Source organism: Periophthalmus magnuspinnatus, chromosome 16 (assembly GCF_009829125.3).
Source record: "Periophthalmus magnuspinnatus isolate fPerMag1 chromosome 16, fPerMag1.2.pri, whole genome shotgun sequence".
In the NCBI taxonomy this organism is placed as follows: domain Eukaryota; kingdom Metazoa; phylum Chordata; class Actinopteri; order Gobiiformes; family Gobiidae; genus Periophthalmus; species Periophthalmus magnuspinnatus.
In genome coordinates, this window is record NC_047141.1 from 3861524 (window position 1) to 3886239 (window position 24716).

At 41.2% G+C, this 24716-nt stretch overlaps 2 protein-coding genes across 3 annotated transcripts in view; one reads left to right on the plus strand and one right to left on the minus strand.

The window, feature by feature from the left end:
- tspan13a (tetraspanin 13a) overlaps window positions 1–24716 on the plus strand; it is a 260320-nt gene that overhangs the window by 2079 nt on the left and 233525 nt on the right. The window contains exons 2-6 of one of the 2 annotated variants that reach the window (XM_033980793.2): window positions 147–314; window positions 749–829; window positions 1147–1257; window positions 1497–1610; window positions 1696–1794. In XM_033980793.2, coding sequence (XP_033836684.2) covers window positions 147–314; window positions 749–829; window positions 1147–1257; window positions 1497–1610; window positions 1696–1770 — 549 coding nt within the window. In that variant the 3' untranslated portion in view covers window positions 1771–1794. Of the gene's footprint in view, window positions 1–146; window positions 315–748; window positions 830–1146; window positions 1258–1496; window positions 1611–1695; window positions 1795–24716 lie in introns of those variants that run through there. The other variant, XM_055228036.1, reaches the window with a different exon arrangement.
- bag6 (BCL2 associated athanogene 6) overlaps window positions 4684–24716 on the minus strand; it is a 28462-nt gene continuing 8429 nt past the window's right edge. The window contains exons 5-25 of the mRNA XM_033980711.2: window positions 23636–23707; window positions 22848–22970; window positions 19852–20018; window positions 19341–19473; window positions 18315–18521; window positions 17431–17656; window positions 16539–16586; window positions 15085–15392; window positions 14294–14366; window positions 13502–13812; window positions 12604–12862; window positions 11849–12018; window positions 11389–11442; window positions 11124–11232; window positions 10568–10692; window positions 10364–10498; window positions 10079–10129; window positions 7540–7770; window positions 7052–7159; window positions 6531–6677; window positions 4684–6282 (exon numbers count right to left, since the gene is read on the minus strand). Of these exons, the coding sequence (XP_033836602.1) occupies window positions 6187–6282; window positions 6531–6677; window positions 7052–7159; window positions 7540–7770; window positions 10079–10129; window positions 10364–10498; window positions 10568–10692; window positions 11124–11232; window positions 11389–11442; window positions 11849–12018; window positions 12604–12862; window positions 13502–13812; window positions 14294–14366; window positions 15085–15392; window positions 16539–16586; window positions 17431–17656; window positions 18315–18521; window positions 19341–19473; window positions 19852–20018; window positions 22848–22970; window positions 23636–23707 (3153 nt within the window). The 3' untranslated portion in view covers window positions 4684–6186. The remainder of the gene's footprint in view (window positions 6283–6530; window positions 6678–7051; window positions 7160–7539; window positions 7771–10078; window positions 10130–10363; window positions 10499–10567; window positions 10693–11123; window positions 11233–11388; window positions 11443–11848; window positions 12019–12603; window positions 12863–13501; window positions 13813–14293; window positions 14367–15084; window positions 15393–16538; window positions 16587–17430; window positions 17657–18314; window positions 18522–19340; window positions 19474–19851; window positions 20019–22847; window positions 22971–23635; window positions 23708–24716) is intronic.

Consider the following 24716-nt stretch of genomic DNA (forward strand, 5'->3'; position numbering starts at 1 on the left):
CTTAGGCAAGACACTTCACCCACATTGCTTGGTGTGAATGTGTTGTGTTGGTATAATGGCTTACGTTTGAAATGTGTATATTGATTTATATTACTTTCTATCGCCAAATAAAGTGCTGACAGACTGACCTCCCCCTCCCTCCACAGCTGGTGAGTGTGCTGCTGCTGGGAGTGGCCAGTTGGGGCAGCCTGTTTGCTCTGGTGTCCAGTGTGCAGGTGGTGGGCGGGATCATGGGCGTTGGCTGCTTCCTGTTTGTTGTGGCGTTTATGGGGCTGTGCGGTGCGCTGAGACACAACCAGATCCTCCTCTTCTTTGTATCCTTAAAACTGGATTTAAAGTATGGGGGGGGGGACTAACTGGGGGACTAAAGGGGAGGCTAAAGTGGGGGCTTGAGAAAGATTAAACAAGTTTTAAATTTGGACGAGTGGGTCTAAACGGAACTGAACCAAGACTTTAAGAAGTTTAAATTGGGACTAGCATCGACTTAACCAGGACTACAATAGGGCCTAAACCAGGCCTAAACCAGGCCTAAACCAGGCCTAAACCAGGCCTAAACCAGGCCTAAACCAGGCCTAAACCAGGCCTAAACCAGGCCTAAACCAGGCCTAAACCAGGCCTAAACCAGGCCTAAACCAGGCCTAAACCAGGCCTAAACCAGGCCTAAACCAGGCCTAAACCAGGCCTAAACCAGGCCTAAACCAGGCCTAAACCCAGTCCCTTTGTGGATCTTTCCTTCACTCTCCCTCAGTACATGCTCATCCTGTTTGTGGTGTTTGTGATGCAGTTTTCAGTGTCCTGTGCCTCTCTCACCCTCAGCAAACAACAACAGGTAAGACCCCTCTACTCCCCCCTCCATACCCCCATATGCCCCCATACGCCCCCAATAAACCAGATATAAACCAGAACTAACCCATAACTAACCCAGAATTGAACCAGGTCTTTGTTTTTCTTGTTTCTTTAAGGATCTCTGTTAGTCTCTGCAACCAGAACTAAACCAAAACTTATCCAGAAATAAAACCAGGTCTAAAGCTGTAATAAAATCTTCTTAAATCTTTAGAAGATGGATCGATTTAGATCGTTTAGATGGTCAGGTTTAGTCAGCGTAGTACTATATTTATAATGAGAACCGAGGACTGTCTGTTGCAGGACCATTTGCTGGAGGTGGGGTGGAACAGGTCGGAGGTGACGCAGAGGGATGTGGAGCGAACTCTGAACTGCTGCGGATTCACGCACATCAACAACTCCACCTGTACAGCTGTAAGGAACAATTATACAAGAATGTCTGAACAGAAGAGGCTCTGCTCCTCTGGCTCTGCTTCTGTCTGCTCCTCCGGCTCTGCTCCTCCGGCTCTGCTCCTCTGGCTCTGCTCCTCTGGCTCTGCTCCTCTGGCTCTGCTCCTCTGGCTCTGCTCCTCTGGCTCTGCTCCTCTGGCTCTGCTCCTCTGGCTCTGCTCCTCTGGCTCTGCTCCCGTCTTATCTGTTTTGTATTATTTCAGAGCTGTCTGAAGGAGGCGCTCTCCTGTCAGCCCTGCTCAGACATCATCACTCGCTACACTGGGAATATCCTGAGGTTTGTCGGAGGAATCGCACTCTTCTTCAGCTTCACAGAGGTCAGAGTCCAGACCGGGACTGGAGGGAGGGGGGAACTGGGGGACTGGAGCAGTAACTAAAGCAGGTCTTGTCCCTCTCCTGCAGATCCTGGGCGTGTGGCTGGCATATAGATTCAGAAACCTGAAAGACCCCAGGAAACCCCCCGGAGCTTTTCTCTAGAGCTACAAATAAACGGCTCATTTCTCTGTGTCCAGTACTTTATATATCTACTGTTAATTTATAAACTGCAGCTTCTGTAATAACATTTATTGGGGAGTGTGTGAATCACATGTTTCATTAATGAGAATTTAAAAGTATTTGTGCTGACTGTGCCATCGCTGTGTCAAAAGTCACACAAATATAAAGGACTGACTGATATCAAATTGAAAATGACCTTAAATTGCTCTGTTGTGGTTTAGTTTACTGAATGCACCTATGACACATGAGACTACTCATTTCACTAAAAGTTAACATTGCCTTTTGTCTGTTTTTTTTTTTTACTTCCTAAATCGTCCCAGCATTTTGGATGGAGTTTTCAGTGTTGACGACAGAAGTTCTGTGTTAAACCGATTGTATGACTTTGAATACTTACAAACAATCTAAAACTGAATTAATGAGCCAAATATATCTTCACATTAGATTCTTTAAGAAACTGCCTCAGCCCAGCGCTGAGTCAGTATCGAGCGAGACAATGAAACCGCTCCTTTCACAAACACAGATCATCTTTAAGTGTTACCACATTAAAACTACAAACATGGTTTAGATCAGACAAGTGACATCAACTTGTTTACATTAACCTTTTTATTATTTGGTGTAGATAAAGCTGATATGTTGGTTTGGTTATGTGACTTGAGCAGGATCTACAGCAGGATGTCCACACTTTATGGTCCTCAGGATGTGGAACCGGTTTGAGAAAATAAACTCAGAGATGGGATCACACTTCTGAGGAAGTAACACAACATATTTAGATAACCATGATGCCTCTTATTTTGAAAAAGCTATATTCACTCAAAGTGACATATTAACATGTGTTTATAACTTTAATTTTTGATGAGTCTCCCCTCCCTTTGCTCTCTGTGCTAAGTCCCTCCCCCTTCAGAGCACTATCACAACACACTCGGCTGCATCCCACTAATGAAACTACTGCACATCACATCGGGTTTGTCAAGTTGTAGTGTACAGTTTTGCGTCATGTTTTTGTATATTTATGGAGAACTGTTGTGTGGGAGCATGGGTGACGTAGGCTTGTGGGCGGAGCCTCGTACAGAATATTACAGCAAACTGTCAGGAGGGTTTGAATATTGCCTGTGAGAGATTACTAGATTACTCAAACATGCAAGTATGATGAAACTCTTCAGGATGTTTTTGATGAGGGAACAGTGTTATCTAATGTAAACAGCTCAAATGAGCTGAAGACTGTTTGATTTTCTATTGTGTCATGTGATTCTTTACCAGACATGGGCAGTAATGCGTTACATAGTTATCAACAGTGGAGAGAGAATTCAAAATTTGTACTCGAGTATATTTTCAGCCATGTAACTGTACTTTTACTTGCGTACAAGTACTGCTGCCAAAATTTTACGTGTAAAAGAAAAGTATATCTGAAAAACGGACAATATGAGTACATTTAAACACTTTTACAACAGTCTAAACTTGACTATTAAAGCAGGTAGAATTAACGTTGTTTTGAATAGTACAAATATTTAAAAAACTACTCATAAAAAGCACATTTACTCCAAAAATCTACTCGACTACAGTAACGTGAGTGTAATTGGTCACTTTCCACCCTGATCAGGCTCGTGCTGGCTGCCCTCTTGTGGCCGTGTAATGTAACTGCTGTGTGCACGTGCAGATGGGGAGTGAACTAGTGCTGCACCATTTATTAGTTTAAATAAACTCGTGCCTCTCAACACACACCTATAGGCCCGTACACAGCCCTACACACACACACACACACACAGGCCCACATACACACACCTATAGGCCCGTACACAGCCCTACACACACACACACACAGGCCCACATACACACACCTATAGGCCCGCACACAGCCCTACACACACACACAGGCCCACATACACACACCTATAGGCCCGCACACAGCCCTAAACACACACACAGGCCCACATACACACACCTATAGGCCCGCACACAGCCCTACACACACACACAGGCCCACATACACACACCTATAGGCCCGCACACAGCCCTACACACATAGGCCCTCACCCCAGACAGTTCATCACTTTACCTTCAAAACTTTTCATTTTGGTACATTCAGTTGGCATCTGTGCTGCTGCTCATCGTTTAGACCCAGGTTAAATAAATGGTATTTTCAAGAGTAGATTTTCTCACATACTTTTTACTAAGATCAAATGTTCACATTAGTTTGTGGTGGTTGGAATTGTTATATCAAACTACCACATAATCAAAACTCTGAGAAACTGAAGATTTGGGATTTTTCAAAATTCCTCAAAACATCCAAAACTTGTGCCTTTAGTGCAAAATATATTATGTATATTAACACCTCAACTCCACCCACAGCTACATTTTAACCTCCTCAGACCTGAGCTGTTGTATGACATGATTTATTATTCCCAAGCTCTGTGCTGTTTGGGCTGATTGGACCTGATGTGTGTAAAAACAAAGAATTATCTTTTTACATTATATAGTTTCTGAGAAAAGTGATGTAAAACAAATGTCCTCATATGTGGACATTTTAATCATTTTGATAAAACATTTGAATAATGATTTGCAAAAACTACTAAGACACTGAACACAGCAACACTTGTCCTCAGTAAAAACAAAATGAGAAACAACAATTGTGCCTCTTGGAAAAATGTCTTGTGTGAAGAGCTGCTGACAGGAGCCTTTACAAAAACAAAAACAAAATATTCGGAACATTCTAAACTCTTAAACATATTCTCAATTGAACATTTTTGCATTGTTGCTGTTATTCTTCTTCTAAAAATCTGCATTGTGGCCTAAACAACCCAAAATGTGTTGTCCACATATGAGGACGCCAGGTCCTAGTAGGTTAAAAAGAGCTAAAAAATGACACCATATACACAGTTTATTAGCCAAAAAAGGTGGATCTTCATGAAAATAATAGTTTACTGGCAGAGTAGTGAAATTATGTCATGTCTGAAAGTCTCAGCGACGACTTAAATGATACATCTGCAATTCCTCAAAGTAAAATGTCTTTGTGTATCAAGGTTTTATTGCGTACTGTACATTCATGTAGCAAATATTCATTAGTCCACTCGTGCATTTGAGAGAAAAAGACAACAGAAAAAGTCAAATCAAACAAAAACAACATGGGCTCGTGAACACAGGACAGTGGAGGCGAGACGAAAGCTTCAAGCTCCTATATAACACAAACTGGACTCTTATGAGGTTTAAGTCATGTTCTAATACTGTTACCTCCTCAAAAACAGACCTGGAGTTGTGTTTTTCATTCACACATGTTTGAGTAACACTTTATTAGTCTGTTACATCTCCAAAACTCAGAATGCTCTGTTCCACCTTGTGATGTCATGAAGTGGTAGTTTTCAAGTTAACAGCTCCTTTTACCTTTAGTTCAGTAGAGATGGGTAAATCCAAGGCTGAAATCATCCAAATGATTCTACTGAAGATATATGGAGTTTAAAAACACACATTACCACATGACGTCACAAGGTGGAATAGAGAAGACTCAGTCTAAATCTGCAGGGTTTGTGTGTTAAACAGGTGTGGATGAAACAAAACACAACTACAGGTCTGTTTGTGATGAACAACATTAGAACAAAGATCAGAACACAGCATAATATGGGCCTTTAAAATAAATAAGCACTGAACTGGACCAGGACCCAGAGGCACGGGTGAGGAGGAAGGACAAACTGATCAGAATGTGTCTAAGATGAGCTTGAGGGGCCTGTGTGACTCTATGGCTGAAGCATCAATGTTTAATGTTGATTATTTTGATTGGCTTCACAAACTTAATAAGCCGTCTCCATGGAGATGTTACTGCTTTAGGGGTGTCAAAAGTATCGAAAATCAGATACTAATCGATACTAAACTAGTATCAAGAGTAGATCCTCATTTTTCACCGGTATCGATACAAAAAAAGTCACATTGACAGGACAGAAATGGACCTTTCCTGAATATCTTTAGCATAATCTTGAGCTGTATCAGTATAAGACACATAGACATGGACCACTGTGAACCTACTGGACACTGAGGGATTACACAGATATAAGGCCACATGAGAATAGAAAAGAAAGAACTACCATTTAATGTGGAAAATGACATTATATTATCTAAAGAAAGAGTGATTTGGGTTAATGCAAGGTATACAAGATTAATACCATACTGTGGAACATTCCAGGCACAGCAATAACATCTCCTTGGAAACTAACAGCCACCATAAACAACATGGGGTGCACCTTTAATCCCCTTTCAGCTTTCTACAATTGCAACCGATTGAATAATAACTTTGACGCTTTTGAAAGAAAATGATTTGACCTTAGGTGATTCACACTGACAGAAAACACTGAACCCTCTGAATGTGATGACATCATTTAAAGGCGACCAAGCGGAGGCCTGGATTCATAAATGTTAGGAGTCCGGGGAAAAAGCTCTGTGTGAGTTGGGGAACTGTTGAGAGCTGAAATCTGGGTCCTCACGAACCCTCTTCTTCAAATCAGACTTCACCTGAAACCAAAGATACGCAAAATATGAGGCATCGTAACCTGGACTAAACAGACTCTAAAACTCATGAAGACACTTTGTTATAACAGACTGGCATTATCACATTAAAATGTCAAAAAAGACATTTTCTGATTATCATTAATAATCCACTTTATTTGTAAATAAATGACTATTTAGAAGTCTCCATATTTTAACCTTTACTGTTTTGATCATGTAAAAGTTGCTGTTGAAAGCGTGACCTTTGACCTCACCTGTTCAGAGTAGGCCTCCCGTAGCTCATCGGTTTCGAGGTCGTGCTGCAGTCTCTCGGAGGAGGTGATTGGTCGGACACCGGCGGAGCGAGCGGCCTGAGACACAGCGTCAGAGAGGGAGAGGAGGCTGCCACTGCCCTGTCCGGTCTGCAGAACAGAAAACACAACACATTAGGTGGATATTATACTGCCTTTTAAATCTTCTTTTACCCATGTTTATGAAAGATCAGACCCATGTGTGCTGTTTGAATTTTTATCAAGACTGTATAAAGAAGTAGACTAAGTGAGTGTGAGTGTTCAGCGTTCAGCTCCAGTCACATGAAGCTCATTGAGGCTAGCAGTTATAGGGGCGAATTTGGAGCAAAGTTCTATATTTGGAAATCCAAGTGTGAATATCATAACAACCAAAGAGCCAATCAGGAGCGAGGGTGTTGAATGTAACTCCTCTTCCTGCCCACACCGCTGATTTAACAGGGAGCAGGAACTTGGTCTTGCCTAATAGTTAGTAGTAGTAGTATTACCTTCCTCCTCTTAGCGGGCATGCCCTGCAGGTAGGCGTCAGACAGAGGAGGCTGGGACTTGATCTTCCTCTGAGTCATCATGTCACAGCGAATGATCGGCACCCACTCCTGAAAACCGAGAAAATGAGCTCAGATATGTCCATTTATATAAACAGTCTATGGTCCACAACATAGACATTTAGAGTGTCCCATGAAGACTAGTTATGATTAGACTAATAATAATAAAAAGACAACACCTTTATTATTGTATCTGGATTTTGAAAAGCACGACAGGTGATGACACAGGTTGAGGGATTCTGTTTAAAACTCAGCGCTTCTTCCTGTATTTTGCAATTTTGCTTTTGTTTTATACTGCTTTTCACAAACTGCCACTTAACTGATGTAAAAGTATGAGAAATATTTACCACAGGAACTATCCCACCAATCGAGTTGTTACAAAAATGTATGAATCTGTCCAGTTCACGTTAAAGTGTTCCAGAGTCCCTCACCGGAGGCACAGCTGCAGCCCAGGCCTCTGTCTCCTCTCTCCCTCCCTCTGCTCCGAGCGGCACAGCGCCCCCCAGAGGACCAGCCCCTCCACTCGCTCCCAAGTCGCTTGGTAAAGGCTTGTGTTCCCGTGACAATGGTGCACTCTCCCGGGCAATGGGCATGGTTTCCTCAGTGACAGACATGGCCTCCTCTGCTGTGGTGGCGGCGGCCGGAGACAGACTGTCCCCCGCCTGGACAAAAGAACAACAACAGGTTTTGTGCATTATTTCATGTTTTGTCCTTCACATTCACATCAAATTATAAATCACACGTCATGTCAGTTACTCTTTAAATTTAAGTGAGTAGCACTTTCCCCAAAATACTTTTTTACTCTTACTGACATAATTTCCTGAACCACTGCATTGAGCTTCTATTATTATTAAGTAAGTATAGTATTATTTTGAAGTAACTTTACTGTTATACTGCATTCAGACCACAGCGTCATGGGTGTGTTACAGGCAAAGTCTATGGTGACGTGCGTCTAGACTGTCCCACATTTCTGTGACACGTTTTCAAGTGTCAGTGCGGTGTCAGTCTGATGAGGAGTGTTTTCAAGCATCCTGGTTTTAGGCCTGGTTCTAGTATAATACTGGTTATAATCCTGGTTCTAGTCCTATTCTAATCCTGGTTATAACCCTGGTTATAGTCTGGTTACAGTCCATTTATAGTCCCAATTAATAGTCCTACTTCTAGTCCTGGTACTAGTCCAGTTCTAATGCTGTTGTAGTTCTTGTTGTAGTTCTTGTTATAGTCCTGGTGACAGTCCTGTCCTAGTCCTGTTCCAATCCAGTTCTGGTCTTGGTGAGTTTTACTGGGACAGAAACAGGACTATAATCCATGTTGCTCTGGCTATGCACTAGTCCATCATAGTCCAGCTCAAATCCAGTTTTACTCAAGTTCTAGTGATGCTTCTAGTCCTGGTCTCATCCAGGTTCTACACCACGTTCTAAATTATTATGCAAATTGTGTTTAAGTGTCATAAAGGTTACATTTTTTGTTTTCCAGTGAAACACATGGATGGTCTTGTGTCTCTTCAGTGAAATCAATCATACACCTGTGCCAATAAGCAGATCACCATTTTCAAGCAGTATTGGAAAGAAAAAGGATCTCTAATGCTGAAATAATAATGAAATAGTTGAAGACCTTGGACAAGGTATGAAAACCTTAAGTGTGATCATCGTACTATTAAGAGATTTGTAGTTGATTCAAAACACACATGGATTCATGCAGATAAAAGCACAATGAGGAAGGTTTCTGCCAGACAAATACATCAGGTTAAGAGAGCAGCTGCTAAGATGCCATTACAAAGCAGCAAACAGGTATTTGAAGCTGCTGGTGCCTCTGGAGTCCTGCGAACATGAAGGTGTAGCATCCTTCAGAGGCAGTTATGCATAAAGCTTCTATTTGGCCCTTAACCAAAGCTCACAAGCATAAACGGCTCCAGTAAGCCCAAAAATACAAACAGTTTTCAAACAGTCCTGTTCACTGATGAGTGCCGCGTAACCCTGGTGATCAGCCACCGTGTCCCAACAAGTCTACAACGTCAGCAAGGAGGGGGCGGAGTCATGTCATGGGTAGATCATTGGTTGGCCCCTTTAGGGTCCCTGAAGGTGTGAAAATGACCTCTGTAAAGTGTGTGGAGTTTCTGACTGACCGCATTCTTCCATGGTACAAAAAGAAGAACAGTGCTTTCCGTAGCAAAATCATCTTCTTGCAACAATGCACCATCTCATGTTGGGAGGAATACCTCTGTATCATTGGCTGCTATGGCCATAAAAGAAGAGAAACTCATGGCCCCCATCCTCCCCTGACCTCAACCCTATTGAGAACCTTTGGAGCATCCTCGAGTGACAGATCCATGAGGGCGGGAGGCAGTTCACATCCAAACAGCAGCTCTGGGAGACTATTCTGACATCCAGCGAAGAAACTCAAGCAGAAACTCTCCGCAAACTCACAAGTTCAATGGATGGAAGAATTATGAAGCTCCTCAAATAAGGAGTCCTATGTTAAAATGTAACTTGACCTGTTCAGATGTTTGGACTGAAATAGCTTTTGATTTCAGTAATGCTTCTGATTGAAAAAATAAACAAATGACCTTCTTTAGTTCTTAGTCTTTAGTTCCTCCTTCTTTAGTTCAACAATAACATGGTTTGAAACTCTGTTGCAGTGCATTTTAAGTTTTTATTTTTGATAAATTACTGTTATGATTAGGAGGTTTATTTAATAACATTTGAACTCTAAAGGTTGATGACTTGAAAATTATGATGATTTGGCAAAATCAGAGAAAATTATCATTTGCATAATAAATTGGAACACAGTGTAGTCCTATTCATAATCCTATCCTAGTCCTGGTTCTAGTCCAGTTCTATCCCAGTTTTAGTCCTGTTGTAGTCCTTGATATAGTTTTTGTTACAGTCCTGGTTCTAGTCCAGTTCTAGACTTAGTTCTAGTCCAGTTCTAGTCCAGTTCTAGTCCTGGTTCAGTTCCATTTAAACTCACCGTGGCACTCGGGCCCTGCTCCGGTGGCTCTGAGGCTGAAGGATGATCTCTCTAAAAACATTTAATATTCATGAACTTTGAGACACATGAGACACAGCAGCCATCACAGAGGCTCAGCAGGAGTTAAGCGCCTTGCCTGGGGCTGAAATGGAGCAAAGGATCATGGTCTATGTGGTCTAACAGTCGCTGTAATTAAATAAAGCATCTAAGCAAAGAGGTTTATCACTTGATATATTGTAACAGCCCTTGATAATACTGAGATCGTTAAAAGCCCATGTCACAGACCTCTGTGTAGACGACGTACTGTTGGATCTGCTCCGAGGGCACAGGGATGTTCTCGAGTATCACCTGCAGCCTCATGCTCATCATACTGGTCATCCAGTTAACCAGGCTGGGGCTGATGTCACTGGACATGCGTCTCTGTGGAGAGCACAGCTGTTACACACGTGTTTAAATACACATATATGTTGAGTATTAGAGAGCACTAACGATGCGGTGGTTGATAACAGCAGTGAGGGCATGCTGGTCTCCTCTCAAACAGAACAGGTTCAGAGCCAAACACTGGAACAGAGCAGAGTTACACATCTGCAGCAGCCGGGGCCCGAAAGACTCATCTGCAACAACAACCACAGAGGGAGATAAGGACAAACTCATCCAGATATGATACCGATACTTTGACTCTCAATGATTCAAAAGCTCGGGCCTCATGCATGAATGTTGTCTTAGAACATGTTTGTAGCTTCCATTTTAAGAAGACATAAAGAGGCACACATTATGTTTTTTTAAGCAGCCACTAAGAAATGCCCTCTAAAAGGCTGTATATGGACTCCTGTGAGTGTGAGGGAGAGTGAGAGAATGAGAAAGTCAGGGTGCTGCTACACATGAACATACTCAGTGGAAGCATGTATAAGATCCCAGCATTCATTGTTTCTAATCACAGTTTCCACAAGCTGCCGAAAGTGCCACTAAATAGAAACATGGAAACCAAACCTGCATGTGTGCGTATGTGTGTGTGTGAGTGCATATGTGAGTGCGTGTGTTGTACCTGTGCAGTGGAGAATGTGTGTAGCGATCTGTCTCAGCTGTTGTCTAAAGAACAACATGTTTGTCTGAGTGGCGTCGACTCCTTCCAGCACCGACACTGATGACTCTCTCTGAAAAACACAATAAATATAGTATCAAGTGCTCAGTGTTAAAAGCTAAATAAAGTCTTATTATTATTGAAAATTCTAGCTCCTGAATCTAAAGTGTAATCGAAGAGCAAAGAAATCTAAGAGGATTATATATTTTTTCATTCTTGCTTTACTTACAAAGCTCTCAGTGATGTATTCCTCCAGTTCGTTTATTAAACTCTCAGCAGCCTCCTGAAAAACACATCAAAATAACATTACTACAGACCTTATCTCGGAGAGTCAATGTGATTCCTTTTACAACCCATTGTTGTAGAATAAACTGCAGTAGCCCGAGAGTTAAAGAGAAGAGGCATGAGGCTGGAGTTCTAACAGAGAAGTTTATTTACATCAATCCAGTCTAGTGCAGTCCAGCCTGCCTATGCTTCTGTTCTAGGGAGTATTGTACCTCTGATGACACAGGCCAAGATATCGAGGACTGAGCTGGCAGTGTGGTGCAGGCACAGTACAGTAGTATAATTCCTCTGTCAATTGTAATGGCTACTTTTCCAGGTCTAGAGTTCTTAATCACCTCCCTAAATAGTTCAGCTGTGCAGGGAGGCTGTTGTAGATTTGGTCATAAAGAGTGGCAGTTACTCACAGTTATGTTTTGCTCGGTGGGCTCGCGGTCGCTCAGGTAGTTGTGTCTGAAGAACTGTGCGAGCTGAGGCTGGATCCGGCCCAGAGGCTGGTGCTGTCCATGGAGCAGCAGAACCAGGTCAGACATGGTGAAGGTCTGACACACCAGCATCAGGAGCTCCCCAAAGAAACCTGAGGACACACAACAACATCATAAAGTCAAATGTTTATTTATTTATGAATTTTAAAATATTAGATATGTTTCTAAGGATCTAAAACAGAACTGTACAAAACAGGATGAGTAAATGAGCAAATTTTGTTTTCCCCAAAAGAGTGAAATGTAAAAGTAGCAATGTGTGACAAAATGAGACCACTGCACACTGTCTGCAACTAATAATAAAGGATTTTTGTTTCTTCTCAGCCCAGAAGTAAGAGCCAAGATTGGCTCAGGTTGGGTGGTCCAAAACAGTTTTAATATCTGGTTTGGTCCTCACCTGTTCCTGTTTAACAGCTGTATTGTTTTCATAAATATAGTAGAATAAAGGACTTTCATGGGTCTTATTCTGTCTAAAACCTGTGGTTAAGATCTCTGCAAACATCTTCTGAAATGAATTTAAATCCAGTCTTAGTTTAGCAGTTTCCTTTCTCAAATGCTTCTGTTTTTAAACTATGTCAGAAATTCAAAATAATTCTACTTTCTTCTTCCTAGTTCTTCCCCTGTTTATAAAAATACCACACAAATGCTACAGGACTCCTGTGCTCCTGAGAAGGACTCACCAGAGGGGTCCTCAGGGCTGATGAAGATGTTGGTGGCCTGGGACAGTCGCTGCATAAACTGTGCAATGCTTTCTGTGTCATTCTGGTTCTGTCCCAAAGAACCCATCATGGTCCTCAGCACTCCGCCCAAGATCCCCGTGAACAGTTCTGGGTTCAGGCCCTCTGCTCCAGGGCTCTGACCAGGAGCACCTGCAGGAGGCACTGTGGGGGCTGGGCCAGAGGCAGCAGAGGGGGGAGGGGGGAACACCGGCTGGGACGCCTGAGAGAGACAGCAGGAAGAAAAGGAGTAAACTCAACCAGCAAGGGATCACGCCATCATCATCAGCAGTGCAAAGCCACTCATGGAAAACTTTGTAAATTGTCCTTGTGTGATTGTGTATTATCTGAATTAGGCAAACACTACAATAGCCCTGCACCCTCTGCTGAAGATACAATTTTGAGCTCTCATATCAGGCCTAGACAGACACATCATTTTAAGATCAAAGGCACAAAATAGCAAAGATTAAAAGTAGTTTTAAAGCCATGAATATCCCATCAGTCTCAAAACTGTATTTGAACTTCAATAAAAGTGTAATATATCATTAGATACAACTACAGTGGGATCAAAATTTCTGTTATAACTACTGGACTTGGGGTTCATCTCCTGTTAAATAATCCAATTGTAAATGTCTTTAAATCAGCCTCTGATACCACTTTTATGTAATTGAGGGGTTTTCATTTGCCAAATTACCCTCAATGTTTCATATTTTGTGATATTCTGCTGCTAATCCCAGCTGTTCCACTTCATTTTTGCCTCCAGTTACCATCATTGCGCAATTCAGAATGTTTCTGCTCACAATTTTTAAAAGGGTCAGTATTATAAGCAGTATTATAAGCTTGGTTATTAATTTGGACCCACATGCTGCATGAAGTCGCTGACACCCTGAATGAAGGCTGGGACCCCTGAGGTTGTCACTGTGATGGAGGGGGCACCCATGGGCCCCGTGGCTCCTCCAGCCATGCCCAGGAGAGAGCCCAGCAACTGGCCCAGGTCTGGAGGCAGGTCCTGGGGCTGAGGAGGGGGTGCGGAGGGGGCGGATGGAGTGTCAGTCTGGTTCTGAGCAGCACCAGTGTAGCCAGAAGAGGAGGTAGAGGTGGGGAAGGAGGTGGTGGAGGAGAAAGAGGTGGAGGTAGAGGAGGAGGTGGAGGAGGAGGTGACTGTCTGCCCAGCTGTGGATGAGAGTAGAGGATTTAAAGCATTTTCTAAAGCTCTAAAACAGTGGTTGGGTCAAATAACATTTTAATATGGAGAAGTTGTTGGTCTAACTTGAGATAAACTGTTCTTCTATTGTTAATCTTCTATTGTTAATTGTGTGTTAATAATAATATAACCTGTGTATAATCTTTACACATTTACATGTAAAATGCTCATTAATATGTGCTGTCCCTTTACAAATAATTAAAATAAGAAAATAAAATGAGCACAGAACAGAAAGTGCTAGGTTCAAGGTTACATATTTGTACTCGTCTGCAGATTTGTTTTGTAGTGAAATCAGAAAGGGCATCAAGAAAGTTGGTTAAGCACAACAGAGCTGTATGAGCATTGGAGCAAACCTCACAGCTAAACAACTTCAAAATGATCTACATTTAGTCCTTGTTCCATTTACTTAAATTATACAACATAAGTTAAGTGAGTTAATTGTTAATTTACCCATTTGTCCAGGCAGCAGCAGCTGTCCCATCAGTCCACTGATCATCTGGTTCAGAGCTGCAGGGTTAAAGGCCTGTGGACCAAAACCAACACTTAACCAGGACTAACCAGAACCAACACTGACATCCCACTGTCCAGCCAAGTTTGTGTGAAATTAATAGGTTCAACATTAGAGGATTTTACCGCCCATGGATAATTACTGGTCAAGTGTCAGATAATTCAATACGATATCTTTTTTTTTTTTTTTATTAAAAAACAATTGTTAATTAAATTCAAATTTTAGATTCTGGTTTTAAGCTGCTATCGGCATTCATTTTCATTCATTCATTTTTTTTTCCACCAGCAGATGTCAAATCTGTGCTCTCCTCCCCTCCCCTGGCCTTTGTTCAGGCTCATCTGTGCTCCCCGGTCTTCTTCTATTAGGCCAAAGCTGGCACTATCAGACTTTAATAATGCAGATTGCATCTAGTGCTGAAACGCGAGAATACAACAGGCCAATTTAATAACAGATAGTAACTTTGAAGCTTAAGATTACTTTTTGCTGACAGGCAGCTTTGTAAACAAATAACATTTTACACATTTTAAGTTCTTGTAAAAAATATTTCATATAAACTTTGAATCCACATAAAACCAGGTTAAAACCAGAGTCTGAAGAAAGGTGCCTAACCCATATTTAGAAAAAGAGATTTCTAAACATTTGAAATTGAGCCAGAATCTTTAAGTAGAATACTCATCCTTGTAGGACCCCTCAATATGAAAGAACATCACATATTTCAATCCACAGTTTGTACCTGTGCGGGCTGCTGTCCCGGCATGGCAGCCCTCACGTTGATGGTGGTTCCTCTGGTCCCAAAGGCCGGAGGCGGCATGTTGGGGGGGAAGGGCGGTCTGCCAAACACTACCCTGGGCTGAGGAGGTGTTCCCTGGGCAGAGGGGGGAGGAGGAGCAGGTGTGGAGGTGGGAGTGGTATTGTGCCCTGGAGCAGCTGTAGGGGGCGCTGTCTGACTGGTAGCAGCAGTAGCAGCACTGGTGGCCACGGCCGCGGCATACTGACTGATCTGCTGCATCAGGTTACGCATAAAGTCCTGAGGGAGCGGCCCTAAGAGAAACAGAGACAAGGACAAAGTATAGCAGAGTTACAAGTGATATTGCCCTGTAATATTTAATAGGAATGGGTGTTATACTGTTAATAAATACTTTCGTTGCACTATAGAAACACAAACGTTTTAAGTTAGTAAAGACAGATTTTTTTTCCGTGATAGAGAGACTAGACAGAGATAGAGAGATACTTTGTTGATTGTGGGGAAATTCAACTTTCAACAACCAAAGGTGTCCCTCCTCTATGTCCTGAGCCACTGCAGCACAGCCATCACACCAGTATCCAGGGGAAGCCAGGTGAACACAATGGGAAAGTCTCTTCCAAGCCTCACTCTCACTGCTCGGTTGTTTAGGCTGTTGACGAAATGGGCCATTCCCTCAAAGTATTTCCTCTCAAGAGTCTCGAAGTCTTTGCTCTGGAATGTCTTCAGCCACATTTGCTGCTACATTTGGTGTAAAAAGCCTGTAGCATCTCAAAGGTCCATAGCTAGCTTCTTGCACGGCCTCCATGGATACGGGAAAAACAAACAGTTCACTTCACAATATGCAACAGTCTCTTACTTATGTCCTTTGAACTGCACATGCTGCACTTCTTAGATGGGCAAACAACTATATTATATATACATACACACACACATATAATCTTATGCTGATTTTGAAAATATACAGCAACCTCTTCAGTGTCACTAATTTGTTTAAAGAGACACACATGATGCACTGAGAAAAAAGTGGGAATAAAACAAGGGCTAACAGACTGGGAGAGCTTAAAAAGAAATAGTGGTGCTAAATATAATCTATTTTTTAAATATAGGATCGACGCTAATGATTCAGATTACTTTATTCATTCCACCAGGGGCAATTAGGTTGAGCACTAAAGGTTCACCCCCAAAGGCAATCTACTTTATAATCACAATGGTAATACACTCACTTTAGCAATCAAGTAAAATATAGAAAGAACAGATAGAAAAGAACAGCATCTTCTGTATTAGTTATATCTTGAGAAAATGCTCTATAAAATCAATAGATTGATCAATTCTTTCCTTGCATGATGTAAAGAGCATTTATCTTCACAAGAATATATTAAAATCAGACACAGGCCCTTAAAATATTGAAAACTACACAAAACAAATGTTCTAGCTTTGGTTACCTGGCTGCCCTGGCATCTGTGGCCCGGGGGCTGGTCCTGCTCCTGGAGCTGCAGAGAGCACAGGACAAAGAAGGGTTTAGAATCTCCTGGATCTTTGCACAGAGAAAAAAACATGTGAAAACAGAACCGACAGCAAAGGTTTGAGGCAGCAGAGAGAGAGAGTGTGGTTATAGTCATTATATATGAGGTATTAAACACCCCCACCCCCCCTTTTTATTATAATCCATGTTCTGTCTACTGCCTCCTCACACACACAGGAGTTGTCATGTTTAAAATCACATGTCTGATGTCTAAAGCACATGTTTAAAGCACAGATATTATGCATTGTTTTTTATAGTTATTTGCCTTTAAACATGCTCTGCTTTGCTTTGGCATTTCATGTATAGAACTTAAAATAATGGACATCTTCAGGCAATAGAATCCATTTTCTCACAGATACCCTCCCAGCACTGGGAAAAGGAGTTAGGTCGACATCTACGGAGAGTTAGTGGGTTAGCAACATCCCCAGACATGTTAATGTACACATGCAGTTGTAATGAACTCGATTTGATGGCTGGAACACTCATACTTTGCTCTGTGGACGTTTACCTGTGATGTAACAATCCTGGGAAATTCAAAATAGTGTGTGTTTTTATAGTGATCAGAGCCCACCATCCTACTAAACGGGATTTATCAAACCAGCGTGAAAAGCCAAGTCCAACTCTAGGTTTGCTTTTGATGATAGAACAATGTTAAAATGGCTAAAAGCTCAAAAAAGCCAATTTAGCATAATATGTGTCCTTTAAAGCACATGTTTACAATTTACAGTTTAAAGCGAACGTTTGCAATTTAAAGTACATATTTAAAGCACAAGTCAGAGCGTGAACAGCTCGCGGCTGCAGGGGCCACACACCGTCCGCGTTCATCTGCATCAGAACCAGCGGCACGGCCTGGTGGCTGATCCTGATGACCCGGGGGCCACCAGCCTGCCCCTGTCCAGCCTGCTGATTGGACGGGGAAGTCTGAGAGGGAGGGGCTTGTCCCTGACCTGCCTGCTCCGATTGGCTGGTCGCTGGAGGGGGAGGGGCTTGTCCATCAGTGCTGTTGGGTGCGACAGTCACTGTGGCACCCAAGTTCATCTGTGGAGGAGAAACATGGGAAATTATTAACAATTTTACAAATACAGAACTTAAAGAAATAAATGAAAATGTATGGTTCTGTTTCTGTTATCTCTGTGACTGAGAAAGGTTTATGTTTGAGGTATTAAACAGAAAGCTGTAAATTAAGTGTACATTAACTTCTAATAAGCATTGTGATCGAAATCAGACCATTTACTTATGTTTTAAATTCAAAATTAAGTTCGGCACACATATACAGCTTGTCCAGGATCATAACATGTTATTAGAGACTAAAGCAAAAACAATATTCTTACAAATAGCATTACGGCTGTAGTCGACTAAAATGGCTGTGACGGGCACTGGCAAAATGAAATTAACATATCAAGTATATTGCCCATAATTAAAACTTTAAAAAACAAAACAAAATTAGCAGAAAGATCTTGTGTAAACGTCCAAACAAGAGTATAAAGTGACATTTCTGCAATTTGAGGTTCATTTTATGGTCCACTCATGTTTTGAATGATACCTGAACCTCAACCAAGACATTTACTGGCACTTTTCACACACTCCAGATGCTCTTTTAAAATATTATCTGAATATTGTTATCAAGAAAAAAAGACATTAATCTCAGTCAACACTGGCCACCCCTAAGACAGTGGGGTGTCTAAGAGGTACGTACTTGCAGAGGGATGGGCGGGTGCATTGCTCCAGGTAGAGGTGCACTGAAGGGGGTGCTGTAGTGGGAGAAGGGCCGCACCACATGAAGGTGCCTGGGCACTGGACTCATCAGGTTCAGCCTCAGGTCACTCAGGGCAACCAGAGCGTTTCCAAGGAGACGTAAACACTCCCAGGTCAGGGTAAGTGCGCGCTGATCCTCCTCTCTCTCCTGCAGCAGAACCACAAAATGATAACGGTAAAAGCCACATCGTCAATGCCTGATCTCGTCAAGTCTCTGAAGCTAAACAGGACTGAGCCTGGTTAATACTTGGATGGGAGACCACTGGGAATTACAGGTGCCACAGTGGGTCAACAGTGGCTCTGAGGCATGCTGATATGCCTTTAAGCAAGACACTTCACCCACATTGCCTAGTATGAATGTAGTGTGTGAGTGAGTGTTGGTGGTTAGACAGGCCAGTGCTGCAGATTGGCAGCCTCACTTCCGTCAATCTGCCGCAGGGCAGTTGCGGCTATAATAGTAGCTTACCACCACCAAGTGTGGAGTCAATAAATACTGCACCGAATTGTAAAACAACTTTGAGGGTCTGGAAAAGCGCTTTATAACACTAATTCATTATTCTTTATTATATGACAGAACAATGTACAAAACATGTGTAGCCTTGTGTGATACAGTCAGGTTTCTCTTATGAAGAAAGAGAAGGTCCCACTCAGAAAATAACAGTTAAAAGGTCCTATATTATGCAAAACAACTTCTTCAAAAACAGCTCAGTACAAGAGCTTAAAGTGGTTCATTTTATGGTCCATTTACAGGCATATTTAGCACATTTCTAGTATTGTTAAAATATTCTCTGTCAGTCATCAAGACAATGCCAAAAAAAATAAAAATAAAATATTTTTGTCAATACCCCTCCCGTTTAAATGAAAGAGAGCTCGATGTGGCAGCCTCATATGCTTCTGGCTTGGTCCCTGTATGTTAAACAGGTGTGTTGTTTTCAGACAGATGAAGTATATGTAGACATAACAGTACCGTGTTGTTGCTGTACTCTGCACTAGTGGCTGTCTCCAGAATAGTGTGCGCTCTCTGGATGAATGGCTGTAGTCTCTCCTCTACCCTCCTCAGCTCCGTCAGCATCTCTGCCAGCTCCGCAGGGCTGGGGTGGCTTTGGGTTGAGAAAAGGACACTATTACTTATGTATGACCGGAGTGCAAATAGGCTGAACATTTATTTAAATAAAGGGTTTATCTACAAATTGCAAGATAAAGCACGATGTTTTCTATTATTTAACATGTATCCTTCTTTTAGTTGCACAAATGAATACAGGACTTAATAAACGAGTCAATATAATGTGTCCTTGCTAGTACAAAATGCTGTAATATACCATAGATAAACATATATTTATATTTTAAATACTAAACCTCCATTTGGGACATCATCTCTCAAAAATTCTTCTATGATTCAGAGCTAAATATATCACTTCTGAGGTAAAGAGGTTTGAGTTTGGCTGGTGATTATTGAATGTGAACATTTTGTGTCTCACTTGGGCCCTGGCTGAGGCGTAGGTCCCTCAGATGGAGCAGTGGAGGAGGGAGGAGGAGGGGGAGTGGAGGCAGGAGGAGATGTGTCCATGGGCTGCACTGAAGGAGAGGAGCCTGAAGAGGGCGCTGCAGCGGCATCTGTCTGAGAGGACGCGTCACTGGAGCGGCTCTAAACACAGGACAAAAGCATCACAGAGCCGAGTAAACACAATCATACACGGCTCAGATTTAATCATAAGACCAGGGTTAATTTGACAAGAAACTAAAATATAATTTTAATCTTATTCTTTTGACATAAATTACCGTCAATTTTAGACTATAAGCTGCTACTTTTTTCCCACGCTTTGAACCCTGCGGCCTATACAATGGTGTGGCTAATTTATAGATTTTTACTGGTTTACGGCCACTGGGGGCACTCTCTAGCAGTAAATGCAAAAGTGAGACAGACGTGGGGAAAGATTATGCACTGAAGAATACACTAGTTCTGATTCTGAACTGTCATTTTGCGCATCATGCACATGCCCTAAACATGGAAAACACACAAAGAAATGCAATGATGCTTTAAAGTTAAAGGCAATGGGTCTGGGATCAAAGAAGGAAATAGAGCCACTGCAAGCTTGGCATTAATGAATCGATGGTGCGACGTCGGAGGCAGCAGTGGGAAAAACTTAGTCAATGTAAAAAGACGACAAAAGTTTTCAGAGGAAATAAAAGCAGATGGCCTGTGTTGGTGCTGTTTTATTTCCTAAACCTGCAGGCATGTTCATCCTGTGTTAATGGCACCAAGTTTGGAAAAAAGCGCGTCTTAAATTAAAACTAAAACGCGTGTAACATGCATCTTGTATTCAGGTGCAGCTCATATGCCGTATCTTCCAGACTATAAGTCTCACATTTTTCATAGTTTGCCAGGGGTGTGACTTATACTCAGATGCAACTTATATGTAAAATTATTGAAATATCTAATTTCACATCTTTTGTCACACTGACAACTGTGCGAGGGCCCTCTAGGCTTGTGTACCAGTATGACAGCCACGCAAGTAGTGCTTCATCTACTTCTGAAGCAGGCAGAGTTGTTCAGAAGCGGCACCAAGGATGAAGAATTCAATGGATTTAGTGATTTGGAGTGAGATCCAGAGTAAACTTGAAAGTTTGTTTTTTTATGCTTTAGTTTTCTGATTAACTGTTAATATCTTACGTTAACAAAACAGACACGTGTTCAGTTCTGTCTATGCTTCATGTACATGTTTACATATGTGTTATGTAACGGTTGATTGTCCATGTTACAATTCACGTGTTTGACCACTAGATGGTGCGGTCGTGTTTGTAATACCTGTAAGAAAATGTATTAGACTCATTTAATTTCCCCTTATTTATTTCCCCTTCATTTATAAGACCATAAAGGTGATGATTTTTCATTTGGAACAATACTGTAAGTGTTTAGTTTATCATGAGTCTAGTTAAAGGTCACAAAAACTACTTCCTGTTTTCGGCTTCAGCCTTTTACACCAAGTGAGGTTTTACCGACAGAGCACTATTTAAGAAAAAATTGAGAAGTAATATATAAAGTTTTGGGTTCATCGGTTTGTTTATTCACAGGTCAAAGTGGTTTGTATATTTTCCAGGTGTTCATGTGCAGTTTTGTGTGTGTGATATGAGCCAGAGCTTATGTTATATTTATTCTACGGTGTGAACTGTGATGAAGTAAGACCACAGTAAACATCAGTGAAAACAACTCTGTCTCTCGTGTTTGTGGACAAGCCGCATGTGTTACGTTGGCGTAGTGTATTTGATTAACTGTTAATATCTTACGTAAACACACCAGACAATTTGTTGTCTATGTGTTATATTAGCGTGCTGTACTGCTATTCAGCCTGTTGTTCTCTATTATATTGTTATTATTATAACTTGCCTTTAAAGGTAAATGTCTGTTCTTGGTCTCAGATTATGTAAAATAAATTTCCACAAAAACGCAACTTATAGGCTTATGTCTTTTTCTTCATTATTATGCATTTTTTCGCTGGTGCAACTTATAGTCCGTACCATATGTATAAAATGTTTTGGGTTTTTTTTTTTAGCTGGTATGGCCTTATATTCAGGTGCACTCTACAGTCTGAAATTTACGGTATCATTTTCATTGAGTATTTAGTCAAATACATATTTGTGTTTTTAGTCAACGGAAATGTTAACTAAAACCATCTTGGACTTTGAGTTTGCTTTCAGTTTGGAACTGTGGGAAAGAGGAACTTGGATCTAGTCTCCACTTTCTCTTTTATTCATTTATGTTTATGTTTTCAACTGATCCTGGGTTGCCAGAGCCTTGACCTGCAGATAGAGGATGCATAAAATTTTTTCTCATTGTCAGTATATGGACAGGTCACATGTGAAAGCTCAGCACCTCCAGAATTCATGATTAGCTGCACGTGCTGGGGTTTAGGTAGCAATCATTCAGATCAGAGAGTCATTTAAGGATTGAACTAACTTGAACAACACGCTTGGCCATTATGTCGAATGTTTTTGTAATTAAGAATGCATCAGCATTACAATTGATATCAGTATCAATATCAGTATCAGTTTCAATTACAATCTTTCACACAGTTGTATTATGTCAACAAAAAGACTTTTAGTCATAGTTTTAGTGAACAAAGATTTGACATTTACAAATACAGCGTATTACAATTAGAATAAATATGTAAAGCTATACCCAATTTCTCCCATGTATTTGAGGAAAAATTGGTCTTGATCAGGTACAGATCTATTGTATGAGCGGCTCTTGAGGTCAAAATAAGTCTGTTGTGTTCTGTCTGCATCTGTATTGATAATCAGGAAGTGCACATTAACATGCCAATTGTGTTAGCATTACTGAGATGCCCGCTCCGCTTTAGCTTAGACCACTGCAAACTGTATAAAATGAACTAGTTTGTTTTTCACATTTTTAAGATGGTAACAATCAGGTACACAAACAAAATTTTGGTCAATGAAATTGTCACCGTCTTCTCACCTCCATTCGACTGATCATCTCATTGACGTCTCGCAGTAGATTTTCAGCCAAAACGAGCCTCAGTCGCGGTTCACTCTGCACTGGCTGCTCCATGTCGATGTGCACATTCACCGACCCATTACTCTACAGGAACAACAAGAACATCAGAAACATCAGGAATAACAGGAACGTCAGGAACAACAAGAACATCAAGAACATCAGGAATAACAGGAATGTCAGGAATGACAAGAACATCAGGAATGCGAGGAGAATCATTGAAATTGATGTATTATTTTTGTTTTATATCATATTAATATTTTTTTAAAGAGGGAGTAGTTGACTTCTATGGGGTATTAACTGCTAACACAACATATTTAGATCACCATGTTTCCTTTTATTGTTTTGAAAATGCTAAATTCACCCAAAAAAAAACATATTAACATGTTTAATACTTTTTGGTTTAATTTTGGTTGAGGTAGTGAAGCAACGGACACTCAACAGGATGGATGCTATACTGAACAACATGGACCAGCCCCTGACTTCAGCTTTTGAACAACAGAGGGCAGACAGTTTGAGACTGAGATCAGTGAGCAACAGGACAGAACGTCACAAGAACTCCTTCTTCCTGACTGCCATAAAGCTGTACAATAACGAGGTTTATGGCAGATGAAGATTTGAAGAGACCTACAATCTGAATTTCCACTTGGGGATAAATAAAGTGGGTAAAGCAAAAAAAAAAACTAGATTGTTAATACCCCCTCTTTATAATGTAATTAAAATAACTGTGTGTCAGGCTGGTGGAATCTTACCCCAGTAGACGTGGTCACTCGAGCATGGCGTGCATTCTCACCCATCCCCGACACCATTTGCTGCACAGACATCTGCAAAAAATAAAAACATTACACAAGTTCAATCTGCTGAGTGAATACTGTTGATTTTCATTAAAAATAAAATAAATCACTGATAATATACATGAGTCACCTTTCTTTGGCAAAGTAAATAAATGGTTTGAGAGGGGAGTTAAAGAAGCAATTTTTGTTGGGAAAGACAATCCTTCCTTGAACATGAAAAAGGGCCTTAGACATCATCTATCTCCTAACAATAACTCCACCCTCAGACCCAAATCAAAACAACAGAGCTAAATAAGATGCTAATAATTGTGAAATCACCAATTAGGGGCCTGAATGATTAACCTAAGTATGGCTCAGGCACAGGCTGCAGCTCAAAAGACCTAGCTTACAAACAGAAACTGTAAACAAAAGCTGTTTTTAGTTTTTGTAGTTAGCTCCTCCCTTCAGTCAAATATACAGGTAGTGTTTTTGTGTGTTTCTGTTAAAACAGAAAGGTTTTGATTCTGCACTCTTTCTGTTTTAATGTTACTTTTATGATAATTATTTATGTTTTGATTTGTGTGATCTAAATGTCTTTCTTATTCTGTAAAGCACTTTGAATTACTTTGTGTACGAATTGTACTATACAAATAAACTTGCCTTGCCTTCATCAGTAATCTGACCAGAATTTAAGAAGTGGCTTGGATGAGCAGCAAAACGTCTTCACTACTACAACGTCCATTTATTTACCAGTGCAAACGTAACAAATCAGCATGACAAAACCAACTGTCCATCACTATCCCAGACACTTGATTCATGATGCACTTTCAAGAGTGACAAAAAGCAATTAGTAGCAGAGATGAGAACTATAAGGAACAATTTCATGAGAGTGTTCCATACAGTGGTTTCTGTGTCATGGTGCAATATCACAGCAGCAGAAAGGACTAAGTGGGCGGAGCTAAAAGTTCAATGTATGTTCGTAAGTCATGGTTTGAAATCAGGTACAGGTTGGAACATCAGTGTTTTGTAACTTAGGCCTCATTCATACATTCATTCATTC